We start from the raw sequence: 20045 nt of genomic DNA on the forward strand, positions 1-20045 counted from the left end.
TGTGAATAAGTGATATTTACTTACCGGTGTAGTTGACATAGATAGATGTCTAATGAAATGTGATTATGTGGGTTTTGGATTTGTTGCATGTTCTTTAAAGTTTAAGGTTACCTGTTACATGGTAGACTCCAGACTTGATTGACTCAGCTGAGTATAAGGCTGCCAGACTGAAACACACTCAGTTATGTGATAGGACATTGTGGAGCTGCAGTGCGGTGCACGCCACCATGCTACCTTTTGCTGCTCATGTCATTTTCCATTTTTGTTACTTTTGGTGAATAAAGCACTCTACCAGTGACTCTGTGCTGACTTCCAACCAGGAATTGGGCCAGCCTAACAATTGTTGTCAGAATTGGGGCCCACACAGCCATGCCACCAAAAAGCACCAGGAAGGAGATGAGGAAGGAGAAGAAAAATAGGCTTTTGCTATAAAGTGTCAGTATCTGTCTCCGAGTGTTATATTTTGTAGTAATGTTTCTAGTGTTTTCCTTTGTTCCTGTTACCCGTCTTCTCTAGTGTGATTAGTTAAGTTTCCCACGTGTGTCCTGTTAGTCCCTTAGCCAATCGTGTCTTAATTGCTTCACCTCAGGGCCATATACAGTAAAGAGAGTTGCGTCACCTCCGTTCACTTCATCGGGCCAGTCCGATGGCGGCTCGGGAGGAGCCGAATAGTGACAAAGCCCTGAATCTGAAGTTTGTCACTATTTCGAGTTTGCATGAACCACGTGACCGTCGCTGTCTCTGCCCCCCCCCCCCCCCCCCCCGCCCCGCCCCCTTGACGCAACTCTCCAATAGAAGGCTCTGGTTCATCTGTGTCCTGTTAATCCCTGTGTCTATTTAAAACCTGCGTTTGAATGTGCACTTTGCCAGATTGTAACCTCCTGTTATGTTCTGTTTTTAATCTGTGCATGAATCTCAATTCGTGTTTCGGCAGGTTTGAACTCTGCGCTTGGGTCCCAAAACCTTCATCTTGACAACAAGTGTGTTTTGAAAAGAAGAGAAGTGCTTTGAAAGATGACACAGATTTGTCTGGATGGGCTCCTCAGCCGAGGGTCAGACTATAGCTGTGTCGTCACACTTTGTGTGCACAAATGTTCGGCCAAATAGTGTCGTGGACACATTATTCACCCAGCCATGATAGATGTACTGTAGGTTTTACTGATACTCGTCAACAGACACTACTGTTTGTTCCTAGGTTCGATCAGATGCCACTGCACAACACTACAACAACTGCTTAAGTCCTATACTACATACTTATTGTACGAAACATGGCAAAAGTAGCTGATCTACAAGCTCATAGATCTTTTTCGTAGCTTATAGATACAGTATTTTTAGGATTTTGTTATTTTGTGTCATTTTTCACCATAATACAGTAGGACATAGATATGCCAGGTTGAAAGTGAGTTCAATGAGAAAGCCAAAAGCTTATGATTAACTAGAAAAAGTGCTCCTCGGAGCACAGGTCTCCGCCAGGTCAGGTAGGTTATATTGGCCTCCTGGTGGCTCTATAATAGGCCGAAGTGAAAAGGGTGCCAATTATTCATAGGCCGTGCACGGCAATCAGACGCTGCGTTCATGATTTGCGGCATTTTGTTCAAAACGGGCTACTCTTGCAAACTTTAGATGTCAATGTTAGCCAATCAGGATGGAATATGAAAAATCTAACAGATCCATCTTGATCACATGACTATAGAGATCATGTGTACCGATTTGCGTGAAATTTGGATAAAATGTGAAGGCTTAATCTAAAAAAAAAGTGTTACATAAATCGGCCTCCTGGTGGCGCTATAAAAGGCTAATGTGAAAAATGCAGGACAGAAGTTTTTCCTCGGTCTCTAGGGAGTATGCGTGCAAAGTTTCACGCAGATCGGTGCAGTTATGGTAAAAAATGCAAATCGGCCTGTTATAGCGTCACCATGAGGCTGATTTGAACATTTTCAAGTGAAATAATCTTCCTCTGCCTAGTGGGAATGTGCGTGTGAAATTTCACAGAAATAGCAAGCTGCGTTCATGATTTGAGGCATTTAGTTCAAAACGGACCAATCCTGCAAACTTTGGAAGCCAACCTTAGCCAATCAGGATGGAATATGGAAAATCAGACAGATCCGTGTTGATCACAAGACTATAGAGATACTGTGTACCGATTTGTGTGATATTTGGATAAAATCTGTAGGAGTACTGTCAAAAAATATGTTTTGCACAAATCGGCCTCCTGGTGGCGCTATAACAGGCCCATGTGAAACATTTGGGGCAGAGGTTCTGAATTGGCATCCAGGGAGTGTGTGTGCACAGTTTCGGAGCGAGCGGGCCAACGGTGTCGGAGATTAGCTGTTCACAGACGGACGGACACACACACGGACACACACACGGACGGACGGAGGGTAAAACATACTCTCTCGCCATGCCTTCGGCCTGGCGGAGACAAAAAGTAGTTGAACAAAATGGTAAATACACATAGAACGCACGCTTGTGGGTGGCTTGGTGGTGCACTGACCATACTGTATGGATGTGGCATCCCTCTAGTTTGGTATACATTACTCCAACGACCCCCATAACTGTGACAGTGTACAAATGGAACCAAAGGGTCCATTTGGTTCCATTTGTACACTGTCAGAGTGACAAACCTGTAAGGGTCCATTTGGATCCTAAGTCTAACTATCAATAATTCAGCTGGGGACCCCTCGGAACCCCCTCGAGGACACCTGGCTGGGGTCCCCGGACCCCACTTTGGGAACCAGTGCTATAAAGCAAAGAAAACAAATAAATAAAGAAACCAAAAGAATAGTGTCTCGAAATGACTAGATGCACACTACCATTGAAATCAATATGGTCGCCTCTGAATGGTGACACTCTCTCCCGGGTTTTCCCACCTGAAAGTGAACTTCCCAAACAACTTGTGAGGCCCCAGATGTGAGACGAAAGCTGTGGGGCCAGAGCCTCATTCCTGGACAGATTCCAGACTTGTGCGCGGACACGTTTCTGCATCGGGCTGAGGGAAGGCTGCGGACCGGCACCCCGGGGCGGGAGTGGCCACTGAGAGAAACCTGCTGAAATGCTGCTTTCTCCTTCAACCTCATCCATCACCCTGTTGGCTCAGCACATGTCCCATTATGCTTCAAGTATTCAAGTCTGGATCGAGAGGTATACTTCATTTTGGCCACCAGGTAGTTTCTTTAACACACAAAAGAGGGTCATCTGCAGCATCGATGTGCATGTGCATGTGCATGTGCAGGTCTATTATACCAGGCCCCTGGCTTTTTTCCTTCAACTTGAATCTTCGCCAAAAAGAGCCGATCTACAGTAGGAGGTCACAACGTGTTGTATTGCCATGCTTTGAAAGGTTATAGATGTACTATTTTCTCTAAATGTTCTCCCCAGAATAGGGCTGATAGGGTTCAAGCGGTTAGGTTTTTAGGATTTAAGTTTGTGAGCTTGTCGTTATTTTCAGTGAATGCTTTCCCCACAATAACAGAAAACAGAAACGACACTAGTACAAAGCCCTGAGTGACTCCGGTCAACCATATAGGGTTTAAGTATTTAAGTCCCCATGGGGATACAAATTCAAACATTTTACCACTTAATTTAGAATAGAAGTGTTTGACCCTCTCACACTATGCTTTGAGTATTCATAATCTCTACTGATGTGTATTTGCCATTGTTGGCCTGTGTGCTGTTATGACACGATGCTCAACAATACGTCCCGTTGGGGACGCCTACTGACGCCACAGGGATCCATCTGTGATGTCCGTTCAAAGTTATAACATACAACTTAAATCAAATACCGCCGAAGTGGAAAAAGCGGCACTCAAAAATAAAGAATGCCTAAGAACAGATGAATCTGTTCCTAGGAAGGCTGAGGCCGAAACACGTAAGCGTTCTCAATAAATGAGAATTTGCATCTGAGCCAGTCTTGCAGTCTTTATTTTGGAGTGCCGCTTTTTCGGCCTCAGCCTTCTTAGGAACAGATTAATCTGTTCCTAGGAAGGCTGAACCGAAAACGCATCCAGAGGAAGCGCACCTGTTTTTCTTTCTTACATATAATATACAACCTTTTCCTGCTGTTGGACCTCAACTCTCCTTGGTTATTTGTTGACACAAGTGTGGAACATATTCTCTCAAGATTAAAAACAAACTCCCCCAGGATAGAGAGAGGGATGAAGAAGAATCACAAACAATGGAAGAACGGCTAAAAACAGGCTCCAGAGTTGTGTCCTGCTAAATCAGAGTTTCCCAAACAAAGGTTCACGGACCCATTTTTAAGGGTCGTGAGTACGTAAATATCCCTATTCTTTTCTACTTTTCGTTTTCCCAACAAATGTTATTGCATTTTTGAAAAAATAATTTACAAAAATAAAGTTTCCATAAAGTAAAAAGTAAAATAGCTTATCTACAGTATGTAGATGGGCTATTGTCACTATTTTGGAAACAGGGCTTAAGTGATTCATTCTTTTCTTGACTCTCGAGTTGAAAAGGTTTGGGAGCCCTAGTGCAAAATTATTTGGACCAATGGGTCTCGGACACACAGGCCTGACCTTGGTCAGTGGTTGCGTGCGAGAAAGTAGCTCAAAGAGATTTAACAGGGTCAGGATAGATGGGATTATCTCTAAATCTTACACCAAATATGGATGCAGAATGAAGAAGATCATGATTGATTATGGCTGATTGAACGGGCCGGTTTCTGAAGGGGCTTTATCACGAAAACCCTAAGCCGAAAATAGGCGATCTACAAGCTCACAATGCGTCGCATCGTGACACGTTGTGAGCTTGTAGATCAGCTATTTTCGGGAAGTGACACCGTCGTACGAGGAGCTGTAATTCGCGGCCTTTAAAGTGACACGATTCTCCAGACCTTTGCCATGTAATGTGAGTGTCTAGTTTGTAGCTGACTTTAGTCAGATGAGATGAACTTCTGTAGCCTGTTAAAAGGATTGTTGGCAAGTAATTGAAGGAAGGGTCTGAGATAACATAAATAACTTTATGATAATAGTCTTGAACCATTTTCATCCAGTGGTGTCCCTATTTTGGGCATGTCCCATAAAGTATAACATTGTAAAAAAAAAAATGCAGATCTAGCTGTGAGCTTGTAGATCGGCTATTTTCTTTTTTAAGTATACTAGTACAAGGAAATATACTGTAGGGTTTATGCGGTTAAACAAAAATAATATGAGATTGATGAAGATCTGTATTCTGACTATTGTCTAATAGCTACCAAATTCCCAATTCATAGACCACTTATTTGCCGTAAGTGGACGAAACTGAGTGCAATCAGTACAATGGCGTCACTATGCAACACATTGTGAGCTTGTAGATCTGTTTTTTAGCAAAGCCATTTGTGCAGTGGGGGGAAAAAGTAAGGGGCCTAGTAAACTAATACTTAGTTGACCGGTGTTGAGTCAACTCTGTAGTCCGCTCTTTTTTCTCCCCTCTGCACACAAACGCTTTGCTAAAAATAGTAGATCTACAAGCTCACAACACACCGCAAGCCAGCTAGCACTTTGTTTTCTCTTGTTTAGCTTTAGTTTTCTGCATATTTTGATCGAATGATTTCGGCACTTCTTTTCTTTGTTTTACATACGCTATTTAGTTGATGCAGTCTCAGTCATTTGTTGTTTTTTAGTCTATTATTGTTCCTACATTAATTTGACTGTTTTAGTTTTTTTAGGTGCTGTGACAAGCACACATTTATAGTGTTTGGGTAAGCACTATACAAACACATGCTGTTTTTCTTGTTATGTCATGCCTCTTTTGATCTTAATTCAATTCATAAATCAACGACAGTTGTGTTTGTGTCATTATCAGATCTAGATTTAAATACCGTACTGTTGACCCTGCTGAAGTGAGCGAAGATTCCAACATGGCTTATTTACTTAATCAAGAATCAGCCTCTACAAAAGCACACACAACTTATTTCTGTTCTGCCTGCTACCGAATTGTTTATACATTGTTGGTGCTATTCATAGTTTATGTTATCAAGTTACGTGTCAGATGTCAACAGCTAAATGATGCACACTGGATACACCCCTTCACATTCCAACCAACATCTGTAAACATGAGCATTAATGGTGATACTGGCAAGCTAAGGGAAGCTGTATTTGTTTGTTTTGTGTAGTGTTAGTTGACACCGCGCATCCATCACATGTGTTGCGGAGACCTAAAGTAGCACAGCAGAGAGGAGGAAGGGAACCATAGGATGAAACCTCCTGGGATTTCCATCCCAGGACAGCTGCTGGTACAGAGACTGCGTGTCATCCATGGCCTCTGCCTGGGTCACTTATCTAATGTGATATTCTAATGGTGTGACGTTTTTCATTGCGCTTTTCAAAAACCCAAGAAGTATAGCAGTGGTTCTTACGGGGTTCCACACCAAAATGAGGAACAGATGAACCACTTGAACACTACGTTATACTTCAAAAGTAGCCACATAGTGAGCTTGTAGATCAGCTGTTTTTGAAGATTTTGAAATAAGTTTTGATTAAAAAAAAAACCAATCACTTATGGGGGTTCCTGACACAAAATATTTTCAGATGGGGGTCTGCAACCAAATACATATGAATTTGGTGGTCCTTGACATGAAAATGTTTGAGAACCTACAGTAGCCCCCTCTCAACCATCATGTCTTTTTGGGGGGCTTATTGCCAACCAAGACAGACCGCCCTTTCATTGCCACTTAAAACATTGTAAGTTGCTCATTGTAAAGTCTGATGGGAAATTTCCCCCATGATAGATAGACATCTTGTTAAGATGTGTCGTCAGTCGTCAACAAATTTGCAATCCTGATCCAGGCATATTTTCCAGAAAATAAATATAAATCAAGCCTTAAATGGTGACATTTAATTAGGCCCATTCCTGCCCATGTAATGACTCAATATGCCAACATGCAGCTGGAGGGCAGTGGCGCCACCATGTAATCGCAAAGACCTTGTTCACACAAACAGCCCCCAAGAATAACAGGATACCGTTTGCCGTCAGGTGGAAACCTCATATGTCCAAAACTGTTACTCTTCAGGATTCTAATTCAAACATAGCCAAAATAGCAAATCCACAAGCTCGGCTATTTTTGCTACTTTTGTGTAACACGTTAGTATGACGACGAAGGGCATATTTTTTGGCGGGGGAAAAAGGTGGCGATACAAAGTTTCTGTACGATATGCAAACTAGGAAACTAAGTTGTCGTTAATGTTGGGTTGCTGATCTTATCATACATTTGCAGGGACAACACACAGAACTGGATTGTGTTCTGACTAAAACATGTGACTGTTCCCCTGCTTTCCCTCACACCATTCAGGCTCGAAAGAAAAAGGCCTGAACCTAGAGGCCTTCCTGCTTCAAAAGGATCAATGCAGAGACCTGCTGTACTGAACCTCTACTGTAGCTAATGCCTATCAGTGGTTCTCATCATGTCAAGGACCCCAACATGGATACATATTTGGGCGGCGGACCCCCATCTGAAAACATTTTTGTGCCAGGGACCACCATAACAGAAGAGTTGTGTTGTTAAAGATGTTCAGAATTATTCCAAAATGTTTCAAAAACAGCAGGTCTACAAGCTCACAACGTGCCGCAATGCGATGCGTTTTGAGCTTGTAGATCACTAGAGGGTCGGGCCGCTACGCGGCCTTCCCGTCTAGTAGCCTGGCCCGCACATCGGAGACAGAGACAGAAGAGCGTATAGACGTTCCTTGCAACACCGGTGCTTGTTTCTCGCACATGATTTGGCAACGCGCAAAACGAAAGCGAAACCTAACTGCAACACGCAAACCAAAAGCGAAACCTAACATGTAACTGACACGAAACCTAACAGACAAACAGACAAACACACAAACACGCAAACACGCACACATCCAGTTTGCCAATTGTATATATATAGATAGATAGATAGATAGATAGATAGATACTCCTCAAAGACACCTGGGGGTCTCCGGACTCTGTTCTATAGCACATAATGGGGTGCAAAGATTAACAGAAAAGGTTGTAGCTGAAGTGTGGAAGTTTGTGTGGTAGATTTATTTGGTCAGAAACGGCAAGTCGTCTCAAACCGTGATCGTGTCCTGCCGTCCACTGACATAAATCAATAGAGCTTCAGGGATTCTGTCTTCTTAGAATCTGTCAAAGAACATCTATCTTTAAAACATTCAATACCCATATGTACACAGCCAACCCGGCGCTCATTACCTCTACTGTGTTTACGTGAAGATGTCAGGCCACTCCTTGGGTTCATAAGAATTGATTTGTAAGTGGCTTCCCTGGTTCCAGGAAAAGATGGAATTTTGGATAATCACCCAGGAGGTATAAATAAGGCCAGGCTTAGCTTCTTGGCTTGCCTGCCACCTAATGTTAGAAAGGCAGAAAGAAATGATGCCTTCAGAAATACAGCTTGTATCTCATCTCCCCCTTCTGGGCAAATCATGCACTTACACCAATATAGTATGTAAGCTACAAATGCTCACCAACAGCCATTAAAGGCAGTGGGTGGAAGAAGTACTTTTACTTAAGTAAAACTCCTGCCTTTTGTTTTTGCCTTTTGTTTTGCTTTTTAGCCCCTTTTCTCCCCCAAATTATATTTGTTATGCCAATGGAGTCCTCACCACACACATGTCTGTGTATTGTCACTGCTGTTGTATCCTACTACTGACTCATAGGCCATGCAGTGAGGAGCACCCACCGGGAGGACAGACTAGTCCTACTCCTCCCCGCCCAGCACACGTGCCCGTAGAGTGCATGTAGTGACAAAGATTACCCTCCCTGCGACCCTGCCCTGAACACGGGGCCAATTGTGTTCGTACAGACGCTCGACAAAGCCGGATGCACCACGGTGGATTCTAACTCACAGACTCCGCATGGTGGGCAACTACTTTACCAGTGCCAAAACGTTAAATGGATTATTCAAAAGTATTTTTCAAAAGTGTTTGCATAAAATATACGTAGGCCTACAGTGCAAAACATAAAAGTACTCATTATTAGTAACGCATTAATGTGTTGATCACTTTGATGTTCCTGCAGGTAAAGGTGGGACTGATTTTAATTACTTTATGTGCTGCTGGGTAGTTTATAATATTACATCATTTATCACTTAACGTAGCCTAGGTTTTGTTTTAATAATCTCAATCTGCAAAGTATACGGTAACTAAAGGTGTCAAGTGGAGTAAAAAGTTCAATATTTACCTCTGAGATGTAGTGGAGAAAAAGTAGGCCTACAAAGTATCACAAAATGGAAATACTCAAGTAGAGTAAATATACGGTACTCAGGTAAGAGCAACATCATTTCCCAAACCAATTGCTATTATATAAGATTGCAATACTTCAATATTAAGCCGTGTGCTTTGTTTGTTGTAGGCTATAGCAACGTCTATACTCCTGACTGCATGTTCCGTTATGTAATAATACTAATGTTAGTCCTTCATGTCTATTCTTGCGGCCGTTGCACAGAGTCTTTTTGTTGGGCTGTCACAACACTACATGCCAAAGCAGATTCCTTGTGTAAGCCTCATACCTGGCAATACAGTGTTTCTAATTCTGTGTAGAGTCTGGTACCTTTCCCACCCTCTTTTCGGTAGGTATGCACACTTTCATTTGTACACACTTGTACACACTAGACCAGGGGTTATATTTTGGATTAATCTTGATGTATTTTCTAGACATTTAACCACTTATAAACCCTCAATAATTAGTAAACTTGTAAATATATACTTAGTAAAATTTGTCTCTGCACTTAGTGTTTTTTTTGCACCAAACTTCAACACAATTTCAATTGTTATAGATTGTGTCCGGGTAGCTCAGTCAGTAGAGCTCTCGCCTTTGGTAGACTTGATAGACTCCCGCACTCTCGGCTTATACCGTCAATAACCCTCGCCGAGCTTACTTACTTACTTACCAGTATAGAGCTGTCTGGGACTCTGGTAAACTAAGTATATAGGGTTTTTAAGTCGTTTGTAAGAATGGTGTAAGAATTGACCCGTACGGGTCTCTCACAGTTACATGTGTAACTTTGCCCTGTGTTTACATAACAAAACTATGAATACATTGTTTTAATAATCATTTCCCTCTATAGGCCGACAAGTGTTTCTCAATGGAAGCGTACACAGAAGTACGAGAGTTTGGGAGGGTGCTGGAAGCAATGTTTTTAAAGGGGGGGTACCATGGTCAGTGTCATGTCAGTATCATGGTCAGTGTCATGGTCAGTATCATGGTCAGTATCATGGTCAGTAGCTGGTCAGTATCATGTCAGTGTCATGTCAGTGTCATGGTCAGTATCATGTCAGTAGCATGGATAGTGTCATGGTCAGTATCATGGTCAGTTTCGTGGTCAGTATCATGTCATTATCATGCCAGTATCATGTCAGTATCATGTGACATGATGTGTCAGTCAGTGCTGTGAGAGAGGCCTGATGTGACAGGGCCGGACATATTTTACAATATTCTACAATTCTACTTATAATCATAACAGGCATTTTTCTCTCTCCCTGGGAAGTAGGCTAATAATTACATAATAATCACATACTAACAGTCCAGTTTAATGTCAAATCTGATATCTGGAAATGAATTGATGACACATCTTCTAAATTATATAAGCAGCACAATTCACAATACAAATAAAGCTTACATTTTAATTGGGTGTGGGGGCGGTAAGGGACCTGGATATTAGATAGGGGGCAATGACCCAAAAAAGTAGAGAAACACTGCTCTGGATTTATCAGCCACAGGAGTAGTGTGGTGGTGTTTACCTGCAGAAACAACACTGCACTGATGCAGATGGATGTTTTGGGGCTACCAAAACAAACAAAACACCAGAATACAGCGAGAGGGCAGTGTGTTTCTGCAGGCAAACACCACCACACTACTCCAGTGGCTGATTACTGCTGGTAAATGATGGGCAAAAATGTATGTGTTTTGTTATGTAAACAGAGGGCAAAGTTACGTACTATGCCTTTAAATCAACACTGAGGGCTTTACCGTGTATGGAACTGCATGTGCATATTTTGTACTTTTATTCAATTGTTTCGCCTGTGTTAAGAAATGTGCGATACGAGTCAAGTTTGGCTCGAACTGACAGAAAATGCACACATCTGTGTGTAAAATTGAAATCACATTTATTGTTTGTTCAGGAGCTGATTCAACTTGAACCCTTTTGTGTACAGTTCACCATTCTTCTTTTTCAACTCCTATCCCTTCCTCCTCATTTCATTACTCTTTTTTTGAACACACATGCACACACTCGCGCACAAACACACACGCGCACGCACGCACGCACGCACACACACACACACACACACACACACACACACACACACACGCCCCAGCAGAGCAGCCAGTCACACTGGCTATGGGGCGTCGACGCATTCATGCTCAATTTACACTCCGTTGTACGCCGGTGTCGTGCGCTGAAAATAGCGCATCTCCAAGCTCACTGTGAGCTTGTACATACGCTATTTTCAGCGTGCGATGCCGTCGAGTGACTCGGCATAAACCAGGCTCCCGGGGGTGTGGGGGGGGGGGGGGGGCACAAGGGAACTCCATCTGACCCCTCACACAGCAACACACAAACTACTAGGCCTTCTATGTGAAACGCTGACCGAGGAATCAAATCTCAACGTGCAAAATGGTCCCCTTTAAGGCCCGTTTCTTCTGTTTGTTTCGTTTGTTTTTAGAGTCCTTCGACACCAGGACGTTGACACTCACATTTAGACATAATTCCCCTTGCTTATAGGCTACTTTTCAGTCGCTTCTCATCAACTCTCCCAAACAACAGTCTTTATACCAGCACCAATGTTTCAGCTTTTTAGAGAAGAAACTAACAAGTACAAATTAAAAATAACTCTAAAGATTCACCTTCCAGGACTGCAAATACGGAAATGCACAGAGCAATAAAAAATACATAGCCTCAAAAGTTGAAATCAAATCACGATAAAAGGAATTAAGATCACTTCTTTTTTTTTCTTTTCTTCCTTCTCTTCTTTTTCGTCCTCTTGTAACTAACTGGCTAATAGAACTGCTGACCGGCTCTACTAGCGTCAACAGTTTCATAAGTACATGTAGTTATATAGGATTAATATGGGATACTGCAGAAAAGTTGTTTTTCCGGGGATATTCGCTTGGATCAAACAGTCATGTTTCGCAACACGTCGGGGAAACCGCTTTCGAGAGTTTCTCGACTTCCGGGCGGGACCCTCCGCCGCAATTGCCTCGGCGTGAAAGTTGACGGGAACGCTCGCCTGAAAGCAAAAATACGGAAAAGAAACTCCAGTTTGCGTCCACAGACGATGCACGTTTGTGTGGCTGGACTTTGGGTGGGTGGGTGATTTGGGGGGTGGGGATCCGGTGCTTTCGACGAGCCCTGCTAGACATTGAGGCCCTCGTTTTATGAAACGAAGAGAAAACTGGGCGTAGTTTTGAGTCCATGTTTACTTGGTGCAATAATAATCCAAACCACTGATTTCTCAACGCGGGCACCTTGAGAGGGTTCCAGGGGGTCCCGGCTAAACAGTGAGGAACCTAACGGACCGTTATGGGCCTGTAACTCCCGAGAGTGTACGAATGGAACCAAATGGACCCGTAGGGGTCCATTTGGTTCCATTCGTACACTCTCGAGTTAAATTAACGCTGGGGATTTTACCGTGTAGGTCGGGTCCCAGAGATGGAAATGGCATCACGTGGGGGGTCCGTGGACTAATGCAGATCAAACTGGGGAGTCCTTGAAATGAATAAAAAGGTTGCGACTCACTGATCTAAACCTAGTAACAACAGGTAAGATTTTATTTTTGGCCACTTGGATAGTCTTTAAAAGCCTCTATACTGCGCAGTGGACACACACTCCACCGCTACGCTAGTCCTCCATCGTCCAACGGGGACCCTCGCAGGGGGTGGAGGGGTAAGTGGGGTCGGGTGGGGTAGCTGTGCAGGGTTCTCCCTCCGGGGCGAGGTCCAAATGTAAACAGCTTTTACAGCGGCAAGACCAGGAAGTAAACACTCTCTTTGGCACATCCTGACAGAATGGATGCAGATGACGTGTCGTACACTTAGGGCTGGGCGATACGGACTAAACATCCCGATATTTCTCCGACCGAATGCGTCTATCGATATTTGGAATATCGGATTGTGGCGAAAAAAATACTTTGTTTTGGACCCATCACAACCCATTGCGATGCGACGTGTTGCGAGCTTGTAGATTGGCTATGTTCGCTATATTTTTTCTACTTTGGAAAACATTTTGGAAAACACTCCAATATCATAATAGCCATATATATCATAATATCCAAAACTCCAAAAGATATCTGGTCTCACAATATCGATATAAAATCGCTATACACATATATATATCTATATATATCTATATATATATATATATATATATATATATATATATATAGCCCAGTCCTAATATATTAACGTTCTGATTAGACCAGTGATTCTCAACCTTTTCTGGATCAGGGCCCACTTCAAAATCTCGAAAGTGTTGGCGGCCTGCATGCATTTTCAGAGCATGATTCAGAGCACGTTTATTTAAATGATCAATCAATCGGTCGTGTTCCGTCGTATAATTGAAAGTCCTGTTGAGTCAGTATGACAACGAAAACACATTTTTCAAAGTTTTAAAGAAATTAATGCTAACGTGTAATTTTTTGGGGCGAACAATATTTTATTTTTATATGATAATTATCATCACAATCTTAAGTGTTTTGCCAATTATTTGGGGTCCCACTTGCAATACCCTCGCGGCCCATCAGTGGTCCCCGGCCCACAGGTTGAGAATCACGGGAGTAAGACTGACTGCAGACAGCTTGACTTCAGCTAAAGAGAGAGAGAGGGGGGGGGTGGGGGGTGGGGGTGGGTCGGTCGTCTCCACAATGTCTGTCTTTCCCTTTACAGCACAGCGACTAATGTACATCTCGCTATGAACGTGTATGTACATACAAACTACCAAAAACAACGCGCACAGTCACAAACGCAACTGCGCACTCGCGTAAAAGTGCACGGTATAGACCTAAACGTCACACATTCCAAATATCTTCTTTTTTTTTAAGCTTCAAAAATGACCTAGCTTACCACATTCAGATGTGTAATAAATAAATTAAAAAGAAATTATTTGGGTTACATTGAAAAGACAAAGAAGGGGGGGGGGGGGGGGGGGAACGGCAAACACAAAACTTTACATCGGGTGGCGAACTTCATGGTTTTTCTGTGGCCCCCGCTTCTCACGTCCATAAATAGAGATTAAGAAGGGATTGAGTGCCATTCAAATAGCAGCAGCCCTGTGTGTGTGCTGGAAAAAAAAACAATACAATCCTAGAATGAAACCAAATGGGCCCTTACGGGTCCATTTGGTTCCATTTGTACACTCTAGGATTATTAGTTTTCATAAAATCACAAAAGATAAAAGATCATAAAAGATGAAATGATCAATGGCACAGGAATCGGGGGAATAGGCCATAGGAATATTCGTTCATACTTGATTATGTATGAATGTGTGCATATATAATATCAACAGATTTAGTGCTTTTAGCTACATTCAGGCAACAGGAATTCTTTTTTTGGGGGGGGAGGGGGAGAGGGGACAATAAAATCTGTCCCCTGTATTACATCATAAAGTGAACGGGTTGGTCTTCCCTTTTAGGGAAGTGTGTGCTTCGACTTCCTGCTCCATAAACCAATCGGGACTCGTCTTTTGTCCAATTCTGCCCGGCTCATTGGGGCATTTTCAGATAAGTGCTCAGTGACGACATCTAAACATCAAACAATGAGTCCAGAAATGTGTGTTTTTGTCTCTGTTGTAGCAATGGGTCTTGGCGATAACATTTACAGAGTAGGAAAGCCTGTTGATTTCCCTTTTTAAATGGTGCCCAATTTGTAAGGAACACACATTTGTGGGATGAGCAGCAGCAGCACGGCTGAGGATGTGGGTTGCACTTGTTTACATCTTTGCCAAATCTTCTCTGCCAATGCCAAACAGCTTATTCTGCTGTTGCTATCGACTCTTGTATGGTGTCGTTTGGTGAATTGGATGATTAAGGTCTATCAGTAACAAGAAAGAAACGAGACATATTGACATTTGGCAACAGAGACGAAATCTACCACACACAAATTTCCTACGTTTTTGTTCAATGTTTTACATCAAAAAGTGCCGTAATAGACCTTTGTTTTAAAGTCTGTACCATTAGACTAATGGGATTACACATAATGCGTTGCTTCATTTCAGTCATGACCTTCTGTTTGAGGCTGAGGCCTCCCTTTTTAAAGCACTTCTAGTAGAAATGGGCATGGCCTCACAGGCCTTTAGTAAAGCACTATTTAGAAAGGAGGGGGGTGGTCCTGGACGGGGAGGGTGAAAAGTTTTGGGGGCGGGGGTTGTTTCAATAAAGTTTAAAGCACCTAGACATTCAATATAAATAAAATAAAATAAAATACAAACCCCCCCACCAAAAAAAAGACAATAGCCTCCCAATAACCTTGGACCGCATCTCTGGCCCACAGATAAGCCAGGCGGCCTTGCTTCCCACGGTAACGGTGCGGAGTAACAGTCTGGAAAGAAGGGGGCTCGGGGATGATCCTTGGAGGGGTGCGGTCCCCTCCTCCTCAGAACAAAACAAAAACACATTGCAAAAGGCCAAAGGAAAGACATGGATGGAAGAAGAGAACCGTAGAAACGTTTTTTTTTTCCTTTTTCATGGGTAAGACAATGGAGCGTTGCATTTAAGCTTGAGTTATACTCGGTTGGGTTGCGCGGGGACGTCTCGCCTCCAAAATAGCCGATCAACATCACAACATGTCGTGTTGCCAGTGGTGCTCAAAGCGACCCCCAGTGGTCCTAGCAAAGGTTCCAGGGGGTCCCTAGCAAGTTAATAAATAGCATCACAATCAGTTTAAAACCACTTTAACCATATTTTATACCTCGGCTATTCATCTGCGAGCAAGGCAAAATGTTGTGAGCTGCTATTTCTTAAAACCTTTTGAAAAATATTTAAACAATTAAGAAAAATTAAGAAATGTTTTAACACAAATCTCCTCTTCTCTTCTTCACTGGCGGAAAAATATTTTCAGATAGGGGTCCGTGTCCAAAATACATCATTTTGGGGCTCCTTGACGCGAAAAAGAGTTCCAAAACCACTGACACCGCGACACGTTGTGAGCTTATAGATCGGCAGTCTCTCGGCGCGCGACGCCAGAACGCCACTACCAAGTATAAATCAGCCATTTACACGGCCGGGGCGGGGATGATGGCGGCGGTCGGGGTGGGGGCTGAGATAGCGGTCAGGGTGGGAGGAGTTAACAGAGCCCGTTCCTCCGCGGCCACAACTGTCCGCGCGGCGGCCGGAGCCGACTCGGCCAGAGGCGTGGGAGAGGGCGGGCTCCCGGGGGGCGCCGGCGCCGCCAGGGCCAGGGCAAGGGCCAGGGCCGGAGCCGAGGCGCCGAGGGGGGGCGTAGGCGCAGGGCTGGAGGTCAGGACTGTCGTGGTAGAGGCGCTACTGGAGCCGGAGGTGGACGTGGAGGTAGAGGTGGAGGCCGGGGCCGGCAGCGCGGGGGCTTTGGGGGGCTCCTGCTCCTCGGCGGCGGCGGCGGCGGAGAGGGGGGGGGCTTTGGGAGCGGCAGGCTTGTTGTAGTTCATCTTGAGGATGTGCTGCTGGAGGTGCCTGATCCAGTCCTCCTGCACCGACAGAGGCCCGTGGAACTCCACCTCGCAGAACCTGTCGAACCACACACGCACCACGGGACACGTCAGCAACGGGCCTTCGATTTCAAGGGGCCGCCGGTTTGATACTGTGGCCGTCTTAAATCTCCTATACCTCCATATTTTAACTTTTTGTGTTTTTTCCCCGCAGATTATTGCCCTACCTACTTGATCATAGTACAGCGTCAAAAGTAGCAGAGCGTGTTGATCTGCTACTTCGCTATTTTGGAATTTGAAACAGTTTTGGTTTCACCCCGACAGAGACGATATACATTAGTCCACTGATCCCCATTTGATATTTTTTATTTTCTGGTGATATTTTTTATTCAAAATAAATAAATTGGGTGAGAGTAGTTACAAAGTTAAAGCTCTATATTTGTCTAGTATTGATTGCTATAGAGTGTTTGTTAAGTAACAGTAGTCTCCATATCTCTCCAGCTCTTATTAGTAAACAGAAAATACTTTTTCAGGTCGGGACACCAATTTGATCCAATCGGGAGAGAACTCCAGCGTCGAGTGGTTAGGGTGCATACCACATGGGCTCCAACGCCCGACAGTGAGTCCCCGGTTCAATTCCCAGCCGTCCGGACCATTTGCTGCAGTGTCACTCCCCTGCTCTCTCTCCGTTTCCTGTCTCTCTACACTGTACCTGTCAATAAAGGCTCAAACTAAACAAAAACTAAACATTTATCAGCTTCAAGTTTTTTATAGTGTTCCAGTTCAGATTTTTTTGTTTGGATGAGTTCTCTTTCCTGATTGGATACAATTGGTATCCCACATGAAAATGTATTTTCTGATTACTAATGGTCTGAAGAGAAATACTATATAGCAATGATTGCTGTCGGAATATAAAGCCATTTAACCTTTATTTTAACAACGAAATATCTCTTCCACCAGCTCTAATTCAAGTCTGAGAGTACGAATGGAAGCGAATGGGTTCCTAATTATCAATCATTTAGCTGCAGGACCCCCTGGAACCCCCTCGAGGACCCCTGGGGGCCCCCCAGCCCCCACGCTGAGAACCAGTGATCTAGACTCTAGAGGATAATCACTACATTTCGTCTCTGTCGGGTGGAAACCTCATATGTCCAAAACTGGTACTTTTCAGGTTTCAAATTAAAAAACAACTCAAGTAGCATATCTACAAGCTCAAACTCGCGCTGCGTTTCGAGCTTGCGGATCTGCTACCTTTGATGCTTTTGTGTGAGGCTGTAGTGTGATCAAGCAGAATATGGAGATACGAGGTTTCTGCCCGACATCAACGATATAAATGACTATAGCACTAGAAAAGGTCTCTGCAGGCACGGGGGAGAAAAGGAGGAAAAAAAAGAACAGACAGTCCATTTCAACACCGCAGGCAGCCACACATTTTCATTGCCGTTTGGGTACTGAAGTGAAGTGAGATTTTTAAGCACTCATTCACGCGCCTGCAGATCGTTGCTGTCGGGCAGAAAGCTCTCATCTCCACACTCCATAACGCCCTACTTGATCACACTACAGCGTCACACGAAAGCATCAAAAGGAGCAGATCCACAAGCTCGAAACGCGGCGCGAAGCGACGCGTTTCGAGCTTGTAGATCTGCTCCTTTTGATGCTTTTAAATTGTGAATCCTGAAAAGTAACAGTATTGGACATACAAGGTTTCCACCCCGACAGAGGCGATATCCCACCCGGCCCACCGCTCCCAATATAGTGCATTAGCGGCTAAAAGTAGAGCGCAGCTTGGGGATTTAGGGACTGTCTCAGATAGACGGCTCTAATGATGCTCAAGAAACTCAAAACTTTTTTTTTTGTTGTGTTCGACGAACTAAAGTTTTATTTCCGAGGGCCCACAGATCTCCCTGTGGCCCCCCTTAAGTCACCTCTTTGAGACGCAACTGGCATGGCACATTCATTGTCCCCCCCCCCAGGCGAGTCACTCAGTGATGGATTTGACTTACTTCGAGTAAAAGTAGCAATACCACTCTGTTACAAGTAAAAGGCCCAAAGTACCAAAGGAAAGGTACTTTTTTACTCCAAATTCGTCAAACCTTTTCGAAGATAGCTGATAGCCGAAGCATAAAATAGGGCGTTAATGTATGTTTTGTATTGATAATCTAAATATGCAAAGTAACTAGTAACTAAAGATGTCAAATAATTGTAGTGGAGTAAAAAGTACAATATTTGAGTATAGTACTATATAAAGTATAAAACAATTTAAATACTCTACAAAAAAAACAAAAAACTTAGGTACAGTACTTGAGTACATAATGATAATAATAATACATCTTTACAGAACAAACAAAACAACTTAACATGTAGCCTACAGTACTTAGTTACTTTCCACCACTGCCTACAGATCTCCCTGGTGGGCTCCCTTAAGTCACATGGCATGGCACTTTCATTGTCCCCCCCCTGGGCGAGTCACTCACCGGCACTTCAGGGTGTAGAACTTGCCCACCAGCTTGACCAGGGGGTAGGAGGGGGGCTTGGGGACCAGGGAAGGGATGGTACTGGTGCGGGGGGGCTTCGGGGAGCCGCTGTCCCTCTCCTCTCCATGTTTCAGGGGCCTTCGCTCGAAACCTAGACGAGAATAGCAGAATAATAAATTGGGTTTGTTCAAAAAGTTCACACCAAGCAGGATAACTATAACAACAACTATAAATATGCCATTTTTAAAATCATTCTAACTGAAGCGGATGGCAGAGTCCACACCACAGCTGTAACAACAACGATAGTCATACACAATATCGTTTGGATCACTTTCAGAGCGATTTAATGAATGACAGATTGAGAAACGTTGACAGCCATTCGAAATCCATCAGAAGGACATCTGGGAATGCAGTCGGCCTCATTCACCCACGGAAGGTTTTGTTATTAACGGAGATGAGGAGACCATTATGAAAGGCTAACGCTACAGTAGCTGGCATTGCCTCAGGTACAAGCATCTCGCCTCCTCATAATTAATAAATCAGAGTCAGATTATCCATAATATCCTTTTGCATGCGATCAGCACCACTGAGAGTATATACAGTATGTTTCGATGCTAATTCACATATATTACTGTTGTGTTTTGAATCTCAAAAGGACCACAATGGAAATAAGCTTTCAAGCTTTTTTTTGTTTATCCTTTTGACTGTTGCATGCATGTGTTTTCACTTGTACATGTGATTATGTCAATAAAGAATTCAATCAATCAATCAATCAGTGTGGACACTCAAATCATTATTCATTGCCATCGTGCTTGCTGTCAACACCTTGGACTGGTTTGAAGAAGGGGATGGGGAGTTAAGAATTCAAAATCTCAACAAAAGACACTAGTATCTAAAAAACACATCGACAGGAAAAAGGCAGTGGAGAAAACGGTGGAATAAGTGCAGGCAGGGCATCAAGGCCACTGTGGCCT

General features: G+C 43.6%; 2 protein-coding genes across 2 annotated transcripts in view; one reads left to right on the forward strand and one right to left on the reverse strand.

The window, feature by feature from the left end:
- LOC311054947 (uncharacterized protein) overlaps window positions 1-20045 on the forward strand; it is a 431139-nt gene that overhangs the window by 166300 nt on the left and 244794 nt on the right. The window lies entirely within an intron of this gene.
- LOC311054576 (protein Wiz-like) overlaps window positions 11071-20045 on the reverse strand; it is a 45408-nt gene continuing 36433 nt past the window's right edge. Inside the window, exons 22-23 of the mRNA XM_084070584.1 lie at window positions 19072-19222; window positions 11071-16676 (exon numbers count right to left, since the gene is read on the reverse strand). Coding sequence (XP_083926710.1) covers window positions 16187-16676; window positions 19072-19222 — 641 coding nt within the window. The 3' untranslated portion in view covers window positions 11071-16186. The remainder of the gene's footprint in view (window positions 16677-19071; window positions 19223-20045) is intronic.

This window comes from Gymnoscopelus microlampas, assembly GCF_963454915.1.
Source record: "Gymnoscopelus microlampas genome assembly, chromosome: 11".
Classification (NCBI taxonomy): Eukaryota; Metazoa; Chordata; class Actinopteri; order Myctophiformes; family Myctophidae; genus Gymnoscopelus; species Gymnoscopelus microlampas.